This window comes from Chinchilla lanigera, unplaced genomic scaffold (genome assembly GCF_000276665.1).
Source record: "Chinchilla lanigera isolate Chin_1 unplaced genomic scaffold, ChiLan1.0 scaffold00037, whole genome shotgun sequence".
Classification (NCBI taxonomy): domain Eukaryota; kingdom Metazoa; phylum Chordata; class Mammalia; order Rodentia; family Chinchillidae; genus Chinchilla; species Chinchilla lanigera.
The window spans coordinates 1013832-1037754 of NW_004955438.1; the positions used below are offsets into that span (position 1 = coordinate 1013832).

The window sequence follows — 23923 nt, forward strand, 5'->3', positions numbered from 1 at the left end:
ATGTTTTAATTTTTTTTTACTTGTTACTGTCTTTGTTTGATCAAGCTTACATTCTTATGTTCAGTGGACTAAGCAACTTCATTGAACAGTATGTAATATAGCAACAACTGTAAATTTCTATCATTTTGTTTTGAGGTCATGTATCATTTTTATTGTTTTTCTGTTGTTTTAATTTTGTCTTGTCAGTTTTTTAATTTTTAAAATTAAAAAAATGCTAAGTATTCATTTTCTTGAACAGTTTATTCTATTTTATATAAAATCATATAGTAAAATAATCATAAAATTGCACCTAGCAGAAAATACGTCAGGGGCTGGGGATTTAGCTCAGCGGCACAGTGCCTGCCTGGCAAGTGCAAGGTCGTGAGCTCGATTCCCGGTATAGGAAATAAACAACAAAAAAGAAAACAGGTCAACTTCCTTTGGTTCCATTGCCAAACTTGCTTGTTTTTAGGTTTGAGACAAGATCTGGCTATTTTCAAGGTTCAGGCTAGCCTTGAACTTGCTATGTAACCCAGACTGGCACTATTCTGCCTCAGCCTCCCAGTGCTAGAATTCCACCTAAACTTGCTTTTTGGTTTTTTTTTTTGTCTTTTTTGAGGCAGGGTTGCCCTATGCAGTTCAGGCTGGATTTCAGATCACTTTGTAGCCCAGGTGGGTCTGGAACTCACAAGGATCCTCCTGCCTCAGCCTCCCGAGTGTGGGGATTACAGGTGTGCACTACCACATCCGGCCCAAACTTGTTTTTGAAACTGAAATTATTGATACAACATGACCATATGCTCATATGCAGATAAAAATCAAGGACGTCTGCCCTTTTGGAGACCAAGGTAAGGTTTCCCCTCATTCTTTGGCTTCTTTTTTGTCTACATGTATTATGACCTACTTACTTTTATTACTATAAATTCAACTTTTATCTGTCCTTAAAAGCTTTGCCTGAGCTGGGTATGGTGGTGCACATCTGTAATCCCACCACTCAGGAGGCTGAGGCAGGGGGATCCTTGTGAGTTTGAGACCCGCCTGGGCTACAAAGTGAGCTCAATGCCAGCCTGAACTGCATAGCGAGACCCCATCTCAAAGAGACAAAAAAAAAATATAAAATTTTTTTTAAAAAAAAGCTTTGCCTATTGGTCTCTTTCTCCTCTACCAACAAATAAAATTCAAGGGGCATGGTTTTTTTTTCCTCCCTTGATACTGTTTTGTTCAGAATCTTCTGACACTTATATTTTCCATGTCAGAATTTAAGCTATTCCAAGGCAAAGACCGGTTTAGTCAGCCTCAAAATGAGTCAATGTCTTTTCACGTAGGAGCTCCGGCTTAATAGCTTTTGTCTTGGGCAGAACCCTCAGTTCCCTTACAGACTGGGAATAACAGCACCTATACCACAAATTTGTTGAGGGCTCATAAGAGAATATGTAAAACTGCCTGTCTTTATCATTTGATAATGGTTAGCTACTGCTTTCATTCTGTCCCCAAAGCAACAGCCTTACATGCTGTAGCCATTCAACTATTATTTGTTGGTAGTTTACGCTAGTAAGTACACTCCTCATACACAGAAATACATGAGTATTAATGTGTCTGACGGACCATCATGATTAACTGTGATCTAGTGGCACTTTCAAATGCTTAGATTAGCAATTTAGGACGATTCTTCATCATCTAGATCAGCGCTGTCCAGTTTAACTTTCTGCAAAGCTGAAAATGTGCTATAATCGTCACTCTCCAACACAGTAGCTATTACCCTTATGCAGCTATTGGGCTCTTAAAATTCCTCCACAGCAACTAAAATGGAATTTCCTCATTTGGTTTATTTTTAATAGCTCCTCCTGGTGACTACTGAATTGGACAGCACAGCTTCAGAAACTGTTTCTATCAGCCCTTTACTGAGAACTGAACCCCAAGGCCTTCAGACTGAGCTACTATCCCAGCTCTTTCTAAATTCTTGAGACTGTGTCTCCCCTAAATCGCTTAGGCTGGTCTCAAACTTGTGATCTTCCAGCTCCAGCCTCCCAGAGTTCTGGGATTACAGGCCAGTTTCACTATGCTCGGCTGTCAGCAATCTTTTAAACTCACCTATGTCTTCTTTCTCTACAAAGTAACCCTCACTGATCAAACGCATCTTCTTTGTTTTGTTTTGTTTCCGGTACCGGGAACCGAACTCACGACCTTGCGCTTGCCAGGCAGGCGCTTTTGCCGCTGAGCTAAATCCCCAGCCCCCTCAAACGCATCTTCTTATCTCATCCCGTTTTTTCTTTAGCTGCTACTCTCCGGTTCACTGGGAAATCTCAAGGCCTGGCACGAGAAACAGTATCCACATCAGCCCAACACCCAAAGAGCCTGGCACCAGACTACGCGAGCCAAACGGCAAGCAGCGCGAAATCACCGAGTCCCGGCCTCGTGCAGCTTGATACCGAGGTTTGCCGCGAAAGCAAACAGACCCCGAGCCAGGCGTGGCAAACACGTGAGCGGAGGGCCGCCTCCCCCGCCCCCGCGCGGATGTCTCCCACGCCGGCACGGCTCGTTCCGGTCCCCACCCAAAGAGCGCCCCGAAAGTGGCCTTGCCCTGCTGCCCTAGACGAATCACGCCTCCTGCCGTGTAGGCCGCAAACTGGCACAGCCCGCCCCTCGAAATCCCGCTTCGGGGCCCTACCCACCACTCCCACTGCTCCCAACCCCCTCCAAAATGGCGGCCGAGCCTCAGGAAGCAGCCACAGAGAGCCCGCCTTCCACGGAGAGCGCGCCGGCGCCCTGGCGCGGGCCCCCGCCGCACGCGGCCTCGCCTTCCGGCGGAGGCGGGTAAAGGGGGCGTGTCTCTAAGGGGCCCCTCTAGGAGAACAGCGCGCAGTCTCCATGGTGCCCGGTCGTGCGAGCCGTATCACGTGGCCGGTGAATGCCGTTGCGGAGGCTGGGGAGGAGAAATGGGCGGGAGGGCCGTGGAATAGCTAGAGACCCGGCGAGCACGGGGTTGTCATGGATCCGTGGGGCTGGGCTCGCGCATGCGCCGCCTGACCTGAGGGGCCGGTTGTGGAGCCGCGACCCCGGCCCTAGGTGAGAAAGGCAGGGCTCGGCTCGCTGGCAAGGGTGTTGCGGGTGGCGCGACCTGGGACGGCTTGGGCGAGAGCGCCGGAAAAGCAGGTGGAGAAGGGGACAGAGCACGCGGGGGCGAGGTGGGCACGAGGGAAAACCGGACTTTCGGGGGACGGAGGCCAAATGGTGGGAGCTGAGGGGCGCACCGCCCTCTGCGCCGTCTACTTGGTTCTCGCTGCGGGGCGGGCCCGCGTGGGAAAGGGAGGCGCGCGCGGGCCGGGAGGGTCGCGAGTGGCGAAGAGCTTGTGGGAGTCCGCGGGGTGAGTCCTGGGGCACGTGGGCCCCGGTCCTTTGCTGGGCGCCACTGCCCGCCGTGTGCGCGGGCAGAGCCGGGGGCCTGGGGCGGGGGCGGAGGCCGGGGAGGGGCAGGTGCGTGGGCGCGAGTGTTGCCGGGGTGAGGGTCCCCGACCTTCAGTTACCTGCGGTCTGGCGCCGGCGCAGGTGTGCTGTCTTTTCCAAAGACAGCCACGCCGCACTTTGCTGGTTATTTTTTCAGGGTGGCCAGCTTGCCAAGCATGGTACCAGGGGTAGGGATGTGGGAGAAATGGTGGGCAGTGCTAAGGAGTTAGTGGTTATGGGTGATTATGGGGTAATTCTGATCAGAGCCCAAGCCAGAACCCCCTCTCTTTGGTATTGCCCAAGTCCTGGGAGTTTGCCCTGGGAGTTGGTGGTAAGCCAGTCTCTGCACAGTCGTAGGGTCTGCCCAGTTCTGCCCTGCTGAGCTGGCAGGCTGGTGGACGCCTGGAGGGAGCACATGCTGTTTGGCACAGATGCAGCGTGGGCTGGTGCGAATGGATAGGTGGGTGCTGTTAGTGTGAACTCTATAGCCGGGATTTGAGAAAGTTCTGCAGTCCCTTTGGGGAAGAGCATGATACCTGGTTTCAAACATAGGGAATTATGTGGAATCACTGTTTAGGTTCTTTGACAAGAATTTTCAGCCAAATTTGAGGATGGGAATGAATGTGAAGGGGAAGATGAATATTTTAATAGAGGAGTTTTTTTCCACCTGTGTATTAAAATACACAGATATTCTGCTAGAATGCTACCTCTGAATATACAGACCAAAAGAAAATGACTTCAGAGAAAAAAAACCAGTAACATGTTTATGATTCTGGCATTACTTACGGTTTTGTGGGAGGTAAATTTGTTATTTGCTGTTGCCTTATCAATTTATTTAAACCTCTGCTTGGGCTTTCACCTCTCACACCTCTCTGTGCACGAATGTTATACACGTGACACATTTTAAAGGGAGCGTGAGCTCTTAGGAATTTTGCCAAGTATCTATAAAAGGAGAGAGCTGAAAGCTGCATTTCAGATCCTTTCCTTTTGTAACCCTTGGGTGTCCTTTTGATCAGAAATGCAAATCAGTGACATTTGGGATCCCACCGACTTTCAATATGGTTGGTGGATTTGCCTCTAAGGTGTTTAAGGGGTAGATTAAATAGCTGTTTCCAGCATTGGACCAGACCCGGAGGCTGGATCTGGAATTGACCATGGTGTTTGGAAATGCAAAATCTTTACCTTCAAGATGTTCAAAGTATTTTGATGACAGCTAAGCTATGCTGTGGCTGTCAGAGACTCAACAGGACAGAGATTTGTTGAAATGTATTCTCTTGAATAATTCACATTGTTGGGAGCTGAGGTAGCAAAGATTAAAACAAAAACAACACTTGAATCGAGGAGACAGATAATTAGACTCTAATGTAAGAAGTGCAAAAATAGAAGTGCTGTGCACGCCTGTAATCCCAGCACTCGGGAGACTGAGGCAGGAGGGATGCCTGGACTATATAGAGAGTTTGGGGCCAACCTGAACTACAAAGCAAGAACCTGTTTCAAAAAACTTTTAAAAAGGCAAGAATTTTATACCAATCTATATAGACATGTAGTTGTTACTTTCCATTATGAATTTTACTGTATACTATCCTGTCTGGGAACTTTGTGGACAGTGTGTAACATATACACTAGAGGCCCAGTGAGGATGAGTTCTGAAAGTTTGGGAATTTAAATTAGTCTTTTTAGTGAAGAGTAAGGTGCTTGGGGTCAGAGATGTTTGTAAAGCAGTGTTGGTAGCCTACAGCCTGTGCTGGAAGCCAAAAGATGAGAAAATGGGTGAGAGTTTATGCTTAACCACCTTCAATGCCTTGTCTGCTTGTGAGCATCTAATATTGTCAAATAACAAACACCAAGCAAGAAAGAACTCCGGCAACTTCTTAAGTTTTCATCCGCTGTCGTTTGGGTGGCCCTAGGTTTGAGAAGTGCTGGTGGTAGCTGCTGGTGCTGCTGCTTTGTCAAGGACTTCTTCCATGCTGTGTACACTGGGGTCTGCTGTTATTGGCTGATTGACACCAGCAGCCTACTCCATCTCAGAGGAAAGAGTGGGGGAGGAATGCAGCTCTTCTGCTCTCTCCCACAGGAGCCTTCCCGCTCCCTAAAGAGCACTTTATCTGGGACAGTGGCTTTCATATTTTTGTCACATCCAAAATAGTCAGTTTACAATTCTAAAGTTAATTATATTAATTCTTTATTTGCAATTGCTGACAGCTCCCAGGCTTTAAAATGTTAGCATCTGTTTTTTTAGCCAGTTTGTCAGTTTCATTGTTTTGATTTTATGATCAATATTTTCTACAGATTCTCAATGAGCCAGAATAAATTCCTTTCTATTTTCTATAGCTTTTATTGGCCACATTTATTTATTTATTTATTTATTTATTGATCAGGTTTTAGAGTAGCTTTCATTTTTAAAAAATTGTTATTATTTTGGTTTTTTGAGACAGGGTCTTGTTAAAGAGTTCAGGCTGGCTTTGAACTGCCTGTGTAGCCCAAGCTTTAGTCTCCCAAGTGCTGGGATTACAGGTGTGTTCCATCACCCCTGGCTTATATGTATTTATTTTTTAATACCGTCTCACTAGGTAGTTCAGGCTAGTCTTGAACTCACTATGTAGCCCCGGCTGGCTTTGAATTTACAGCAGTCCTGCCTCAGCCTCCTGAGTGCTGGATTATGAGAGTGTGCCACCACACCTGCTGGCCATACTTTAATAACAGTAGCAAGACTATCATCCTCCCTTCTCTTGTCATGAGGATTATAAAAGAATAAATTAGAAAGCTTCTATAAAGTGCTGCAAAATAATCCATGTTTAGTAAGATGATATGAAACTTTGTCAGGTTCTTAATTAGTTGCAACTAATACGAACTGCTTTCCTAATCAGGTCAGACCTGCATAAGTCTGGATGCCCATCTGCGAGCTACATCTACTTCCATATTGACTTTTGAACAGTATTATTTTAAGAAAATTACACTATGTACATATGTTGGGTTTCATACAAAAGAACCTTGATTTAATTAGAGATACAGTTTTACATTTTAATCTGCTTTTTAAACTGGCTTGTCCATGCTTTCATCATAGTTGTCAAAGAGGCATTGCTTTTTCATAGTGCTCTGCAAAATGTGACAGTGCCATTGCTTACCTTTTATACAAATAGGATTAAGCCTGGGACCCGAGGAAGAGTACTTGATTTGACATGAACTGAATGAGGAAGCCAGTCCCTGTCCTCTTCAGCGAGTTAGTTATGGGGCTAAATCATTTTTACTTGAGATTGTGTGTAGAATTCACTCATTCATACCTGTTTGTGTTCCCGTTAGTCCACTTCAGCTATATGCAAAAGTATGAACCAGAGGGTTGCTCAGGGATGCTTTTCAAAGATGCTCTAAAGTATCCTCATCTTCTGTTTAATTTTATTGTGAATTTCTCCTCTGGTGTTCATCCCTAGATTCTACATTAGCAGAAATGTTCGGGCCTGGCCCTTCTGGGTATTCCAGGTACGGTGCTCTTTGGCCAGGGCCTGGTGTTTCTCTCTACTCAGAAGGACAACAGGACGGAGCCACGAATGGATTGTACACGAAAACTTAGCAGGTTTTGCGTCCCTACCCATTTTCATTATTGGTGTTTCCGTGTTGCCTTCATTTCTACAGTATCCTTGGTGTTCTTATCCTTCCAGCCTTGTAACTGCCCTTCCTGGGTGACTTAATATTTGTTAAAACATGGGGGGGTGGGCTGGAATGTTCTCAGCCTCTGCCAGCTGTTCTGGAGGCTGATCTGCCTCATTCTTACAGAAAGCCCTTCTGGACCTCATTGAGGTCCAGAAAAGGCCACATTGTTAATCCCATGGAAAAGTTACTGGAAGTCTAATAAGTTAATTCCAGTCTACCACTTCCAGTACAATGCATGGCAAGAATAAAGACACTAAGGCATATTTGTTACTGTGAGGAGCCAAGGGGGTTCTAAGTCCAGGCAGAATGATGGCTGACTGGAACAGAGGCCTCGAGACAGGACCAAACCCGGATTGCATTCATTTGTGAAGAGGGGAGTGGCTGGGGATGAGTGACTTGGAGAGAGTGGTAAGCGGCAGGGGAAGTAGCTAAGTGCTGTGAGCTGGGCTAGGTAGGAGGCCTGACGTCACTTCTGTAATGTGCAGAGAGGGAGGAAGGGACAGAGATACAGAAAGAGTAATCGGTGTATCACAGATTGGGGCAGTATCTAGTGCTTTTGGGTCAGTGCTTTAGTTTTTTTTTTTTTTTTTTTTTTTTTTTCTCCGGTACCGGGAACCGAACTCACGACCTTGCGCTTGCCAGGCAGGCGCTTTTGCCGCTGAGCTAAATCCCCAGCCCCTCAGTGCTTTAGTTTTGATGTGTAATTTTCAAGCCCTGAAAAGTCACAGCCTCTCTTTACTTTTTTTTTTTTTTTTTTTGATACCGGGAATTGAACTCACGACCTTGCGTTTTGCCAGGCAGGTGCCGTGCCGCTGAGCTAAATCCCCAGCCCCCATAGCCTCTCTTCTCATTCTCATTCTCAGGCTCATTCTCAGCTGACAGCATAGTGTCTCTCAGCCTAGCTCATACATAGTACTTGGAAGCTATAAGTGGGGCATCACTGACCTGTCACATTGCTTTAAATACTACACATCAGCACCTCCACTAGACCCATTTGCATTGTTTAAAGCCAGTTGAGGGAGTAAGGCAATGTCCTACCCAGCTCTGTACACATCAACACAGGTAAGGCCAGATGCACTTCTTTTAAGGAGAGCAGTCCAGGTGGTCCTCTGTAATTCTTGCCCTGTCAGCCCTGGTCTGGATATGCTGGACTAGCTGTTAAGTCTCTGAGGCAAACATGGGCTTCTCCCTTGGCCTCTAGTCTTAATTTGTGACTTCCTACCCAGCATCTTGGATGACCCACGGTCATTTCAGTCTCTGGTAAGCAAACTGAACTAGCATAGCCATACCTGCCATCCCATCTAGCTCCCTTCTGTGTTCTTGTTGGGCTTCGAAAATGGTACCATCACACACACACTAGTATAATAACCATGTCCCTTCAGGTCAGCTTCTGCGTTTCCATCACCCCACTCTGGGGTCACTACTGCCATTCGCTTGGTCTGCGGCAGTAGTGTCCACATGATCTTAGTGCCACTTTTGCCCATCTTCACCTTCAAATGCAGATTTGGGCTTGGGATGTAGCTCAGTGGTAGAACACTTGCTTAGCAAGTGTGAGGCCCTGATTCCATCCCCAGCACCACAAAAAAAGAAAAAAAATCTGATCATGTCAGCTCTTCTGAGGCTTCCTAATGCTCATAATATCCAAAGCCTTTCTAAATGGATTTCCAGGCACTGCCTGTCCTCCCCCCATCCCCTAGTGTCACTGCATAGCAGTCTCTCCCTGTCTGTTGTGCTCTGACTTCCCTGGCCATGCTGTCTGAGTGCCAGTCTCCTTGCTCCCTTAGGGCCTTCACAGTGCCTGGACAACACCTGCAATACTCTACCTGTTACCTTTCAGGTGGCTAACTCCTGCTGACTCCACACTCTCCAGGTCCCAGGGGCGTGGCACTGCTTCAGTCCCCCAGACTACTAGCCTTCTCTCTTCATAGCACCAATCAAAATAGTGGTTATGTGATTACTTGCTCTTTTTCTAGATCATAAGCTCCAAGAAGGAAGTGAACATGTTTATCCACTCAGTATCCCGGTGCTAGCACAAGGCTCGCCTGATTTATAGTAAGCACTTGATAAACATTTTTAAATTTATTACATTTTAGGTATACATAATGATAACATTCATCATAGGAAATTTGTACTGTGTGTGATATATCTTGAGTCTTTTTCCTTCATTCCCCTACCCTCCCTTCGACTCCTTTTCCCCTCCCTATCTACAAAAGCTTTGTTTACATTTTTCGGTTTTTTTGTTGTTTTTTTCTTTTCCCTTCCTTTTTCCCCTATCCACCTCCCTAGTTTCCCTTCCCACTTGAACATTTTGTTCCTATTTCACAGTATCTCTTAATACATTTTGGTCCTTATTTACACTTTCAGTTTCTCAAGCCAGAGAAATAATGCGCTATTTACACATATGTGCCTGATTTATTTTACTTAAGAGTATGTTCTCAAGGTGCATGCATTTACCTGGAAATGTCTCAATTATCCTTCTATAAGGATAATTTTACTCTGTTCAGTCCTTTATCCAAAGGACTGAGAAGTTTATGTTAGAGGTTGATACTGTGGGAGGTGACAGTAAATTACAAGCCTGCAGATGTATACCAGGAGAGCAAGTCTTCTTGTGCAACGTTACCTCTGCTTTCCTCAGGCAGGAGGGCCAACTGATTTGGTTACCCATTCCAGAATGCCTAATCAAATGTGCCTTTGTTAGCATTTCACAAAGCTTCTACTGAATGTGGTTTGTGTGCCTTGAATCTGTAATGGCATTGGAAGGCAGTAAGAGAACTGTGAAAATCCTTTTGGGTGAAAACCATTTTGTTTAGTAAACTTGAAGCTGTTGTCAGTTGAGACTTGAGAAAATATAAATGAAGTGGGCGAGGCAGTGTTCTTTGTCCTTACTTTAATCATCATTTGGTCACCTGTTTCAGCTCCCTAGGCAATGTCTTTTTTATGTAACTCTTGTTTCTCATAGGGCAATCCAGAGGCAAAGAGTACTGATAAACCTTCCTCCCAACCCAGTAAAACATGGAGCGGAAAATCCCGTCCAGAGAGAGCCCCAGAAGACTCTCAGCCAAGCAAGGCAGAGGCACAGAGATGAAGAAAGCGGCTCGTCAAGTTGGTGCGGTGGCTGCCGAGTCAGATAAGGACTCTGGATTTTCAGGTTAAAAATACCTTATCCTTTCTACATTTTAATGAATGATTTGCCTAAAAAATGTCCTTCCTAAAACTTATTGTGGGATAAGGATGGGAAATTTTCACCCATAAGATAAATAAACTTTTATTTTTTATGATAGGGTTTTGCTGTGTAGTTTAGGCTGATCTTGAATTCACTATGTAGCTCAGGCTGGCATTCTTGGTGATCTTCCTGCTTCAGCCTCCTAAGTGTTTTGATTACAGGCATGTGCCACCATGCCTACCTGTATCTGATCTAAAATGGTGATTCTGATGCCATATGGTAGGTTATCCATCAAAGTGAGTAGGGTTAGCTCTGAAAGAATGATTTGACATCTTTTTTCAATTTAGACCCTTGACTTGAAAACTTATGTCCCCTACTATTAACTTGAAACCTTACAACCCCAACTACTGTAAATGGTTACTGGGGAAAATATTCAAATATTTGTAATTCTGTTGTGTTAACTCCTTTTTCATGGGAATAGTTATATTCAAGGAAAAAGTACCACGGCATGTTGTCATCATGTAACAAATTTGAAAGCTGCCAGTTAAAAGTAGTACAGTCTTGCATCAGTTAATGAGGGGAGTAAGTTTTGAGAAAAGAGTCCTTAGGTGATGCTTGTCATCTTGTGAATCCTATAGAGTCTACTCGTACAAACCTAGGTGGTGCAGCCTGCTACATACCTAGGCTATCTGGTATAGCCGTCATCCAACATGCAGCCCATCATTGCCTAAACCGTCAGTATGTAGCACATGACTGTATAATTTTTGACTAAAAAAAGTAATTTCACTGTGCTTTAAAAGTTGCCTCCCTCTAACAATCTTTCCTCCTCCATTTCTGAACGTTTTCTTTCTGGACTATGAGCCACCTGGCTCGACTCTAAAATTGAGTATCTACTGACACAAGAAAGTAGAATAGCTTTCATTACTAGCTTACAAACTTTACCCAAATGGGCTGGCTACATCCCCTGGAAACTCTTAATTTTATGCTGAGGCTTTTTTTTTTTTTTTTTTGGAAAATATCACTATAAATTAATAAATCAATAAAATTGATTGATTTGCTCATGAACCTGGATAATACAAATTTTCAAATTTGTTACATGATGACAACATGCTGTGGTACTTCTTCCTTGAATGTAACTATTCCCATGAAAAAGGAGTTAACACAACAGAGTTACAAATATTTGAATATTTTCCCCAGTAACCACTTAGAATAGTTGGGGTGTAAGGTTTCAAATCAATGGTAGGGGACATAAGATTTCAAGTCAAGGGTCTAAATTGAAAAAAGATGTTTCATTATCCCTAGATTTGAGGATAGTGACTTGAACTACTCTGAAATGTTGAACTAATGTCAACGTTTTTGGCCCAGGGGATGCAGAGTTCATGCCAGGGGATTTGGGCTGAGTTAGCAACTTAAGATTGGAACCTTCTCTAGGGAAAATTTATATTATCCAGGTTCATGGGCAAATCAATCATTTTTATTGATTTATTAATTTATAGTGAGAAAAGCAGGTGTTAGGAAAACTAGAACTCTCACATCTCATGTATTTTCACCTTGTGGGCATGCTGAATGAGAAGCCAAATTACAGGCACACTGTTATTCAACTAGAACAGAGCCTGACCAAGGGATTAGAATAAGAGGAATTAGTTGGCTGCCTAGGGAAGGTGGCATTTTGGGTTTTTCTTCCCTGTCTAGACATTGTTTACCAAGTTGCCTCATCATAAGTCTACCCCAGGTTCATTCAAGACACTGATGCTCAGACCCTCACCTGGACAGTCTGATACCGAGAGGCTGAAGGAGGGCCTGGAATGTGCGATTTTCAAAACAAGTACCTCGATCAGACAGGTTTGGGAAACATGGCAGCCACAGTGACTCTTTTTTTGTTTAGTATTATAAATGCTTTTTATTTTTGTTCCTTGTCATGAAGGTAATATGTGCATTGTAGAAGCTTAGACTCTTAGGGAAGTCAAAGAAGAAAGTATCCATTGTCCATAGTCCTGCCATCTATAACTGCCGGTATTATTGACAGTTTGGTACTCTTCCAACAACTGTAGCTTTTTGTCAGGCCAGTTCTTTTAAGAAATACTGCACTGTTCACACATAGGATGGTATTACAAAGAATCAAACTCATTATGTACAGAAGGGCCCCAGTAAATGCCTACAGCCACTCCTGGGCCTGATGCCAGTGATTTTGTTACTGCCTAAGTTGTTCCTTTTACCTTGAAGTATGATGAAGTTCGTAAAATCAGAATTGTGTTTTTCATTTAAATTATTTTCCTAACTTTATATTTGGCAAAATTCAATCTCTGAATTTCAATTGAAATTATGTCCAGAATAAATAAACACTCCCATAAGAAAGATGTTTTCTTTCAGATCCAGGTGTGGTGGTACACGTCGTAATCCCACCACACTGGGAGGCTGAGGCAGGGAATTGCAAGTTTGATCCCAGACTAGGCATGTTAGCAATGTAGTGAGAACCTTGCACAAAGGAAAAATAAAAAAGGGCTGGGGATATGGCTCCGTGTGAAAGTCCTGGGTTCAATTCCTGGTACCATCAAAAAAAAGAAAATGACTGAATGTTTTCATATTGCCACACATGCTTTTTTTTCTCTTTTTTTTCACACACAGGCTAAACTGTTTAAAAGTAAGTTTCAAATACTTAATATTTCATCTGTAATACTTAAATTAAGTATGGAGCTCCTCAAAAGGACATTTTTTTATATAATTATAATATGACTCCCAAGAAATTTAATACTGATACAGTTATTATTAGTTGTAGGATATATTGAAATTTCCTCCTTTGTTCCAATAATGTCAATTACAGCTGCTTATCTTTGTCTGTTTGTTTTGGATCAGGATGCAGCTGAAGATCATTCATTGTATTCGGCAGTGCTGCCCTTTTAGTCTGTTTTTTTGCTCTTATTTATTAGCTTCCCCATCTGCCTTTCTCTCTCCCTGCCTGACATTGATATCTTTAAGAAAGTCAAGCCTGTTGTTTTGTAGTGTTTCACACTCTGGATTTTTTGGTACTTTCTCCATTATTGGAATCAGAGTAAAATTTTAACTGAAATACTACATTGCTGATATTATGCTCTTTCTAGTGCAACACATAATTAGACTCATAAATTATTCTTGGTGATGCTCTGGTTGATCACTTGGTTAAGATGATGTGCATTAAATTTTATTGTAAAAATACTCTCTTTGTAATAAATAATTTGTGGAGTGATACTTTGAGATTGTATGACTATTCTGCTCTGCACCCAACTCTTTTTTTTTTTTTTTTTTTTTTTGAGACTGGGTCTTGCTATGCAGTTCAGGCTGGCCTTGAGCTCACTTTGTAGCCCAGGATGGTCTTGAACTCACAACGATCCTCCTGCCTCGGCTTCCTGAGTGCTGGGATTACAGGCATACACCACCATGCCAGGCTTCCCCACCCAAATCTTGACCAGTAGTTTTACCATCCATTCATGATTCTTGCCTGAATCAGCTATTGTATTTGCTATGTGTTAATGGTTTAAAATTGTAATCTTCTGTTGTTCTTTATCCATCATTAACTGACACTCTTCTGTAAAAAAAGATAGTGCTTCACCTCTTCTGTTCTCTTCTTGAGTATCAGTGCATTCATGAAATTGTTTTGTAATTCAGTTTGTTAAATTCATTATTTCTGACACTCAAATTGCCCAAAATTCAGCCAGTGGGAGTCCCATCTAGGTACCCTTTCCTCTTTCTGATGTGTCCTTACTAGTGTTCGGTCACCTCCTTACTTTTGAGAACAAGCTGTCCAGGCTTATCTGGTATCTTTGCAGCCGAAGGGGTGTAGCAGCTTTTCTCTAAGGACCCCTGGTTTCCTTCATATGCAGAAGGGAGTTTAGAAACGAAGATCCAGGTTCTGAGTCTCCACTGGAATCATTTGTTTCTAGCTGAATAGTTTTTAACTAGTGCACGCATTTGGGTTAGTTGTGCTTTTATAAATATACTTACCCAGGCACGTGGTAAATTAATTCATTTAGATCAAGGTGAGGACCCCAGCAGCCATAATTTTTTGAGATGTGTCCCTGGGAATTCTGAAACATAGCTCTGTTGATAAATATTCTTTTGATCACAGTCTTTCCCAAGCTGCAGAGAATACAGTTGTTGATAGGTGCTTTTATTTATTTATTTATTTTTGTATGTGTGTCTTTTTGAGGCAGGGTCTCGCTATGTAGTTCAAGCTGGTCTTGAGCTCACTTTGTAGCCCAGACTGGTCTCGAACTCGCAACGATCCTCCTGCCTCAGCCTCCGGGGTGCTGGGATTACAGGCATGTGCCACCACGCCTGGCTTTTTTTTGTTTGTCTTCTTTTTGGTGCCAGGAATGGAACTCAGGACCTTGGGCTTGCCAGGCAGGCGTTTATGCCCCTGAGCTATACCACCCTGCCCAGTGCTTTCATTTAAATTACATTTACTTTCCATTCTCACCTCATCCAGATTACTCTGAGATACTCCCCCGCGACTGGAGACTGAACCCAGAGCCTTCATACTGAGTTATACCTTCATCCCTTGAATGTTTTTTGTTTTTTTTTTTTTAATTTTGAGACAGAGTCTCACCAAGTTACTCAAGCTTGGCTCAAGCTTTTGATCTTTTTGCTTCATGACCATACTCAGCTAACTCTGAGATTCCTGGTGAACATTTAGGATTGTCCCAGACTCCGTAGCAGAATCCAAAAGTCTTTCAGTTTCCTGCAGCAGTTATCTAAATACTTCCTTTTTGTGTGGCATTTACATAGGGACAACTTCATTCTCCTTGCATTGGTGAGCATCCTTCTAGCACCCTTAGTATGTAGGGTCCCTGGTAGGCACACCCATTGCTCAGGACACCAGCAAAAGAGGTGCTTAGCAGGGTTGAAGGGGCCAACAAAGAAGCATTTAAACTTTGGCTTAAATTTATTCACAGTTTTACACTTGGAAATTTCAGGAAGACTCTGGGAGCGGGGAGGATTACAAATTCAGGTCCAGCCTGGGCAACTTAGTGACTTAGTGAGATCTTGCCTCAAAATTAAAACAAAACAAAACAAAATGATAAAAGAACTGGGGATGTGCCTTAGTGTGGAAGGCCCTGGGTTTAATTCCGGTACTGGGGGTGGGGGTGGGTTTAAGAAGAAGCTGTTTTAACTTCAGTGTAGACGTAAGTTTTGATATTTACAGGTTGGTTTTATTTTTATCATTGTTTTGTTGCCCAGAAGACTTTTAGTCTTAATCCTGCCAGGGAACCTATGCTCTTCTCCCTTCTCAGCCGCACTTTTTTTTTGGTACTGGAAATTGAACTCAGGACCTCATGCTTGCCAGGCAAGTGCTGCGCTGCTGAGCTAAAGCCCCAGACCTGACAACAGATTTTTGAATTTAGAGTAATCAGCTAACTTTGAAATCTTTAACTCATTTCGCCCATAAACGTGATGATTACTTTCACAGGAACCCTAACTAACACAAGTTTTTCTCTATAAGAGAACAAGGGCCAGGTGTGTGGTGGTGCACACTCAGGAGTGACTTCAAAGCCAGCCTGGGCTACATAGTGAGATCGTGTCTCCAAAAAAAAAAAGAGGAAGTAAGTCAAGCAGAGCAGCAATTCTTAATATTTTGGAGTGGGAAGGATCCCATTTAATATCAATGAAAGCTAAAGACCTCAGAAAAATTCACAAAAACATTATCACAGATGTTCCTTTCCATTTTAGAGGATCCATAGTTCCTTAGGAGCCAGATTAAGAGACCCTACTCCAGAGCCTAAGTGAACTGACCATTCTTCTGCCCACCAGATGGGAGCTCAGAATGTCTGAGCTCTGCAGAGCAGATGGAGTCCGAGGACATGCTGAGCGCCTTAGGCTGGAGCAGAGAAGACAGGCTGAGGCAGAGCTCCAGAGCTGCAAACAGTGCCTTCCCTACACTGTCCCCCATGGTCGTCATGAAGAACGTGTTGGTCAAGCAGGTGAGGAGGACTAATATGGCCCAGGGTCTTTGCAGATAGACGTTATTGAGCTTCCTATGTACAAACTCTCCCTCTGCTAAAGAAAGTTCACAAGTAGATACTAGAACCACACAAACATATTTTCTATCCTAGGCAAGGAACCACCTTTCAACTACTGTCACAATTTTAAAAAGAAGTATGTGGGCTAGGGGTGTAGCTCAGTGGTGGAGTACTTGCCTAACATGTATGAGACCCTGGATTCCATTCCCAGCACCCCTCCCCCAAAAGTGTAGAGTCACCATATATGTCTTCATTTTTGAGACCATTTTTTTTCTATATTTGTGGTTTGCCCAGAGGTACCCTGAAATGCTTTAGCCATATATAAAGGAACCAAGCTGAAATGTCATTATTTCAGTGGTGCACTCTAATACGTAGCATAGTTGAAAGTAGAAACCAAAGAATTTCTTTTTCATTTGAATTGCACTGGGAATTTTAGATATGTAAGGCATTTGTTTCAGAAGTCGAGGCAATTTCTGTCTATCTTACGTGACATTTGGAGTATCTTCATAGTAATCAAGTCAAAAACATGTCATCAGTGTCATAGTGGCAGCTCTTCAGCTTGACTAGTATAGTTCACACAGCTTGTTGCGGAGTTGAAAAATACTTTGTTCTGGGCTTTGTTACGTAACTGCATATTGTATGATTATTGTCTAGATGTGAAAGAAGATTTGGATGAAAACCTAAGCACCAGTGTTTGAGAACTTAATTATACGAACTGGGTTAAGTTACAATAGACAAGCTCAAGAAATGGGAAAGATTGATTTAATTTAAAAACATTTAATCTTAACGTTGTCTTAGCCCGAGTATGTCACAGTTTGTGCAGGGTACACTGATGAGGCTACTTAAAGATAGAAAAGTTTGAAATCCTGCTTTAATGTTGATCTTCCCATTGTATGTCAGCAGTTAGAAGCATGTGGCTGTAGTAAGACAGGAAACCTAATGTCTTAACCGTAACCTGGTTATTTCTGAGGAGCACAGACTTTCAACAACATAGCCTAGAGAATTCTGAAAAAGAATTAGATTTTCCCTTGGTAAATCACAGCACAGCTGGAACCTCAGCTCTCCTTGTTGAAGAGAGAATGAAGACAGGAAATGGAGCCCGAATGAGATTGTCTCGGCCTGCCAGTGCTACCCGTGCTTCTGGGCAGCCTTTCTCTCAGCTCTTTTCTCCCTGCCTCTCGATCTGGCTCCCTAGCTGCTCTTTCTTTTGAGGCTTGTTGATAAACTGTCTTCGTTGTGGGGTGGGCTGGCAGCCCAGGATGCAGCAGCCTACACGCAGGAGTGTGTGGGCTTTCCCAGCAGAGCCGCGTTCTTCAGAGACCCACTGGCAGCACTGCTGGGCTTGACTGGGAGACAGGAGGCGTGGGGACAGGCTGGCCTCATGGAGTAGTCTAGTTTTATTTTTTTAACATGCTAGAATCTGGCATGTCCTAAAATTAAAATAATATACTTTTAAAATCACTTGCATATTGTATAATATCGTGATTACTGCTGCTTGATTCCATTTCTGCCGACAGTGTAATTTTGCACACAGTTTGCCACCATAGACTCCTGTTTCTTCATCTTGAACATGAAATGATTCTGAGGTCCTTCCTGTCCAATTTTATCCCATATTCCCTCAGAATAATGCAATTTGTAAAATCTAGTAATCAGAACAAACTAACCACAGCACTGGGAACAACAAACTAGTAAAATCTTGGGAAAGCAATGTATTAGATATTTGAAGGTAGTTTGAAGTTTTGTTTCTGACTGAATTCAGCTGAAAAGAGCCCAGATTTTGGGACTTCTCTGATAGAGAAGTGGCTTCTGGGCCAGCATTGCTTGCTTTTATACATCCCAGATACATTTGAATGTCAAGAGGGCTTCAGAGTGGGCTTTCTGGATCATCCTGGCATTTGCACAGGGGCGGAATTACAGTTAGTCTAGTCTAATGTTCCTAGCCTAGCTGGCATCCAAGAAGCTGAAGTATGTGCAGAATGACATGCATGTGCATGTGTGGGAAGATAGTCCACAACGTGCTTCCCATCAGGGGCCCTGTGGCGCACGAGGGAGCAGAACCTAGCTGCATCTGCACTTGGGACTTCGGGTTGGAGCTGGACTAGCCGTCAAACATCAGAGATAGTAGCCCGAATCAGTACTTTAATTAAAATAAAAAAGTGTAATTGAGGAACAATGTAATAAAGGCAGTAGCTTTTAATTAGGATGGGTTTTGGGGTCATACAAGATGCATCACTCAGTAGCTTGGTGACTTGAAGCCAGGTATTTCACTTTCTAAGCCTCAGTTTCTGCTTGTGAAGGGAAATGGTAATACCTAATGGGGTTGTTATGGGGTTAACTGAAGTAACCCGTGTAGAACATTGCACACATGCTGGCTGAGAGGCAGCACCAACAAATGGCAGCTGTTACTCTTGAGAATGGTTTGGCGGTTGTTCAGTGTCACTGCCTTAAAAACAGGGACACACAGACTCCTGAAATTTTACCTGAAGGTAAAATTTTTGATGAAAAGCTGTTTTTAATAAGAAATTACAGGCATAATTAAGCAAAGATAAGTTTGGTGTAAAGTCACATTATAATCTTAAGAGTTGCATGGACATCATACTATCTATACAGGTATTGCCTCCATTGTGATCTTAACGCTATCATTATTTAAGTTGGGCATGGTAGTGAATACCTGTAATACCAGCACTCTGGAGGCTGAGGCAGGAAGATCACAGCAGGCTCCAGGCCAGCCTGAACTATATATTGAGGCCCTGTCTCAAAAAACAAACTATATCTTTACTTCATTTACCTGTAGTTTTTTTTTTTTCCTGAATGATAGAATTTGAATAAAAATAAGATATATCCTCAAGTGTTTCTTTAAATAAAGTTAAAAAAAAGTGTCAGACCTAAATGGATTGTCAAGCCACTTCCTCAATCACATTCCTGACCAGGGCTACCCCGATGGAGGAAGCAGTGTCCTAGAGCCAGTCGTGCACATCTGGGTGTGCACCTTGGCCTTGACAGAAGTGGCCCTTCTCTGCCCCGAATGAGCAGCTGCTTTCTTCTGTTGTTTGCAGGGCAGCAGCTCCTCACAGCTCCAGTCGTGGACTGTCCAGCCCTCCTTTGAAGTGATCTCAGCACAGCCACAGCTCTTCGTCCTTCATCCCCCTGTGCCATCTCCTGTCAGCCCATGCCACACCACTGAGAAAAAGTCAGATTCCAGAAACTACTTGCCCATTCTGAATTCTTACACCAAAATAGCCCCACACCCAGGCAAAAGGGGCCTGTCCCTCAGTGTGGAAGAAAGAGGAGCAAGCAGAACACAGAAGAAAGTCTGTACCGAGAGACTGGGCCCCAGCTTGTCTTCCAGCGAGCCAACCAAGACTGGCACTGTACCATCCAAACCCCCTACTCCAGCCCCACCCAGTGCCAAATTAGCTGAGGACTCCGCTCTGCAGGGTGTGCCCTCTCTGGTGGCAGGTGGAAGTCCACAGACTCTCCAGCCCGTGTCCAGCAGCCATGTGGCAAAAGCGCCCAGTCTAACCTTCGCTTCCCCTGCCAGTCCTGTCTGTGCCTCCGACAGTACTCTGCATGGCTTAGAGAGCAGCTCTCCCCTTTCTCCGCTGTCAGCCAGTTACAGCTCACCTCTGTGGGCTGCGGAGCACCTCTGCCGCAGCCCAGATATCTTTCCTGAGCAGCGGCAGAGCAAACACAGGCGCTTTCAGAATACTCTAGTAGTCCTCCACAAGTCCGGCTTGTTGGAGATCACTTTGAAAACCAAGGAGTTGATTCGTCAGAACCAGGCAACTCAGGTGGAACTAGACCAGCTGAAGGAGCAAACCCAGCTGTTTATAGAGGCAGCCAAGAGCAGGGCTCCTCAGGCCTGGGCCAAGCTACAGGCGTCTCTCACATCTGTGTCCAGTCGTCCTGGCAGTGATCCAGAGGCATTCTCTGACCACCCAGACATATAGCACAGAAGCACTTTCCAGTCCTTTGAGTGGTCCTTTTAACTCTTTGCTGTTAACCTACACCTGTTTCCCAAAGCCTCCATAAGAGCTTTTCCTTCTGAACTCACTTATGAAGCCACGTGTCAGTCCCTGGCTGCTGTCTCAAGCTATGGTCTGTGCACGGATTACACAGGTCTCGGTTCCACTGAGGATCTCTGACTCCAGTGTCCTTGAGCCCTTTTTCCTTAGCCTGCAGGCACTTAGCTGGATCACAGGGTAGAGCAGGAAAGAAGATTGTGTGGGGCTCTTTTCTCACCTCCCACCATCCCATTTGGTAACTGGATTAAAAGTGCAGTAACATGGATGAGCAGACAGAGTGACACTTGTCAAGCCAGGAGTAGACGACATGAGGATTCTTTCATAGATTTGCCCTTGAGTTAAATAAGAGGAGGCGTGTTTGTATTCCACAAGGAATCGCGTGCCAGCTGGGCAAGCCTAACATGCTTTGGGCACAGGTCATGCCTGCGTGCAAGGCAAAGCTTTGTTTTCTTAGACTTGAAAGTCAAGGGAAAGGGTAATACCATTTGACTCAGACACTGCAGAAGCCAGATTTTACTTAAACAAGTAGGCAGAGTACTTCATATTTTTAAGGTATGGAATGCATTACCATCTGGAATTGTAGGTGATGGATTATTGTATAGATTGAGAGACCGAAAAAAAGTAGAAAATGCTAGCATCTCTTGGTTAGTAGCTGGAGGATTCTGGTAACTCACACTTTCTTCAAACAATGAAAACATTTTTCGTCTGAGAAGCTCAAGGGTAACTTCAGTGGTTCCTCCATGTATGATATAAGTTGCCCCCCTGCTGCCACTATAGCTGGGTTTTTTCTTTGTTTTTATAATAGAGGGAAGACTTGATTGTGCTTCTAAACTGAATTAAATAAAATCATCCTGAGGTTGTGATAATAAGGCCACAAAATGTTGAAAAACCTTTTCTTTTTGGTTTTTTACACAGGGTCTCACTGTGTAGTTCAGACTACTGACCTTGAATTCACTATGTAGTCCAGGCTACAGCGATCCTCCTGCCTCAGCCTCCTGAGTAGGGATTATAGATGTGTACCACCACTTCCAGCTCCTACAAAGAAAATACTGAGCTTTTACTAAGCCCAGAAGTTAATGATCATTTTACTGGGTAGTTGTAACTCTAACATAGTTTAGAAATCTTAGGAGTTCTGATTGTCTGTACTGTGTTTGCAGACACATATTTATATATGACTGATTTAGAAATAAACAATTCAGTTAAGTGTTCAGTCCCTTTAATCAACACAGAATTATTACCTGCTGTTCGCTTTTCTCAATGAGTTTCCAAAATCAGAGCAAACGTGTGTCTCTAATCACACTTAGCTCCTTGTAATGTTTTTCTCTTGGCCCATTCCCTTTACCTCCCTTGAATCTGCATGGTGCTATAGCCACTCAACTCTGCACCATGCTAGGAAGCTTCCTTTTTGGCAGAAATACGTTTGGCAGAAAAGCTATAGAGACAGGTGCATTTAGAACAGCTTGGGCACCAGTCATGAGTCTTACTGAGTGTCAGAAATCTGAAAACGCTCGCTGAGAACCAAATGTATTCCATTTGGAAAGCCCTTGGAAGAGCTGTAAACTGCTTGGACTCTTCCTAGATTAGATTTGCTTTTCCTTTTCTGCCCCTGTAAAAGATGATGAAAGCCATCACTGATCCTCACTGCTGAGTGGCAGGGAGAGGGGCACCCGTGGGCTTTTCTCTAATGTACTAGAGCTGTAAGTCTCTAGGCTGTCAGTGTGGATGTTCTTTTCCTGGTAGAGCTGGAAGTGAAGGAACCCAAGCAGAGAAGCTAGATTATAAAAGGAGAGACCCTGAAACCAGAAGCCAGATCAGCAAATGGAGGAGCTTCGGAGTTGACCAGGAAGATCATTGGTTGCACAAGGCTGTAAGTAGCAATGGCCCTAGTGATGCATGAAGTAGTTTGGTATGAAGTGCTGGGGCAAATCTGTTTTAGGAAAGTGAGAAGCCAATTTTAGCTCAAACGCTTAGAACTTCCAACAGATTTGATTGGAAATACTGAAACATACAGAAAAAGCTTCGGATTGAATCAGTTACGGAAATGCAGTTTAATGACATTTGTAATTTATTACACTCATTGCTTTTTATTGATTATAATATTGTCTGACTTTGTTTCTCTACTAAGATTCCCTAGCAGAAAAGTAATTCTCGTGCATATATTGAAGTGGTTTTCCAGCTATGAATTCTTTAGGGTAGAAACTTACTTACCAAATGTGAATTCGGAGAAGGTATGAAGTTACATAGAAATTGACTGTGAAATGTCAGAGAAAAATAAAAGTCACTTACTTGAAAACAATTTGGCCTATTTGCTTCCTAACTGCTTAAAAATTACACGTAAAATCTAGAGTAAATATATGAACTGATTTTAAGTTCCAAACATAGATACTTGTGCCATTTGGGAATATTGGGATTGGATACCGAATATGTGGAAATTCATTGTTCATACTTTCATAGTGTGGACTTAAAAAGAATACCAATCAGTTGTAAGGAAAATGCGTAGTTCATCCTTCCTCAGAGCCTTGGGAGGTGTATGCTGCAGAGGTTGGGAGAAGTGAGAGAGTACAATCCAGAGATTTCTTCCTTCTAACCTGACATTTCACAAATAGGACATTTAAATGGCAGAACTATTACAGATGTATATGAGGTTGAACTAAAGCCACAGTAAGTGACATTCTTCCCACAACAGGTCCTGAGAAGTATGTCTCAGCACCTTCCTGTGTGCTTTCTAAAACTTCTCTCAGCAAGGTTCTGGAGACTCAACAGGGAGATGTGGAAGCCCTTCCTGCTTCCCAGGCCAGTCAGAATCCCCTTCCCGGGGTTTTTAAGATGCTAGAATATACTTACCCTCATTAGAAGGCCTATAACATTGCTACAGTCTAAGTCTTATAGTACTGTTTCTGTCCTATGCAATTAGCTTAAGTGACTTTCAAATTTATGGCTATTAGGGGTACTAAAATGAAAGAACAGTCTGTAAACGTGGCTAGAGAAGGCCCCTAACCAATAGGAAAACTATCCTTCCTAAGAAGTAGAGTCCAGAGAAGTAGAACACCCCATAAGTAGATCCTGTGAGGTTTAAGGGAGCCCAGGTGCTCGAGTTTACAGCTCTCAGTATTTCCTGTAGGTAGAAATACCTACCCAGCTAGGACTGCCTGTGTACAGGTCTGTCTAAGCCACATCATTGATGCCATCACCACAGATGGCAGCCTGATACAGAAGGTTTCTAAAGGCCTGCATTCACATGTCACATCTATTATTTATTAACTGGTGGCTTTGGCTAAGATAGCCTCTCTATATGTCACTCCTCTCAGCTACATAATAAAGAACTAGTTATCTCTAAGGTTCTTGCCAGCAGTAAGTTTTTTAACATCTATAGTTGTGTTACAGGTAAGCCATATACTACATTAACTTAAAAAAAATTGGGGTGTTTAGAAAAGAGGTTCCCAGAGCTCCAAATAAGATGGTTTTATATTAAAATGTTCTTTCTGTAGGATTTTTAACTTGCAGTAGGTGTCTATGGGAGAAGCATTTCCCAATCTGCACTGGTTTTGCCTTTCCTGTAATCACTTACTTACAGCTATCATGAACGCACTAATTCCCAAATTTAAAAACTGCTTTCAAACAATTTTCAAAGAATTTTTTTCAAATTCTTTCTAAGAGTTTTTATTAGTCCA

General features: G+C 43.3%; 1 protein-coding gene across 11 annotated transcripts; it reads left to right on the forward strand.

Annotated features, from left to right (window-relative positions):
* The first annotated feature begins 2889 nt into the window (after positions 1-2889).
* Cipc (CLOCK-interacting pacemaker) lies at positions 2890-22548 on the forward strand. Of its 11 annotated transcripts, none has more exons than XM_005390168.1 (5): positions 2890-3045; positions 9045-9123; positions 10031-10219; positions 16019-16188; positions 19284-22548. In XM_005390168.1, the coding sequence occupies exons 3-5, from the start codon at positions 10084-10086 to the stop codon at positions 20175-20177; spliced, it is 1200 nt and encodes a 399-aa protein (XP_005390225.1). In that variant the 5' UTR covers positions 2890-3045; positions 9045-9123; positions 10031-10083; the 3' UTR covers positions 20178-22548. The 11 variants fall into 11 exon arrangements, with proteins under 11 accessions (XP_005390225.1, XP_005390233.1, XP_005390232.1 ...); XM_005390176.1 differs by having other exon boundaries at positions 10078-10219; XM_005390172.2 differs by lacking the exon at positions 2890-3045 and adding an exon at positions 3111-3132.
* The last annotated feature ends 1375 nt before the right edge of the window (positions 22549-23923 follow it).

Excerpts from the sequence above, each read along its gene's own strand:
- Cipc (XM_005390168.1), top strand. The coding sequence starts at position 10,084 with ATGGAGCGGAAAATCCCGTCCAGAGAGAGCCCCAGAAGACTCTCAGCC. Across the intron at positions 10,220-16,018 it reads TAAGGACTCTGGATTTTCAG|ATGGGAGCTCAGAATGTCTG; the intron begins GTTAAAAATACC and ends TCTGCCCACCAG. Across the intron at positions 16,189-19,283 it reads AGAACGTGTTGGTCAAGCAG|GGCAGCAGCTCCTCACAGCT; the intron begins GTGAGGAGGACT and ends TGTTGTTTGCAG.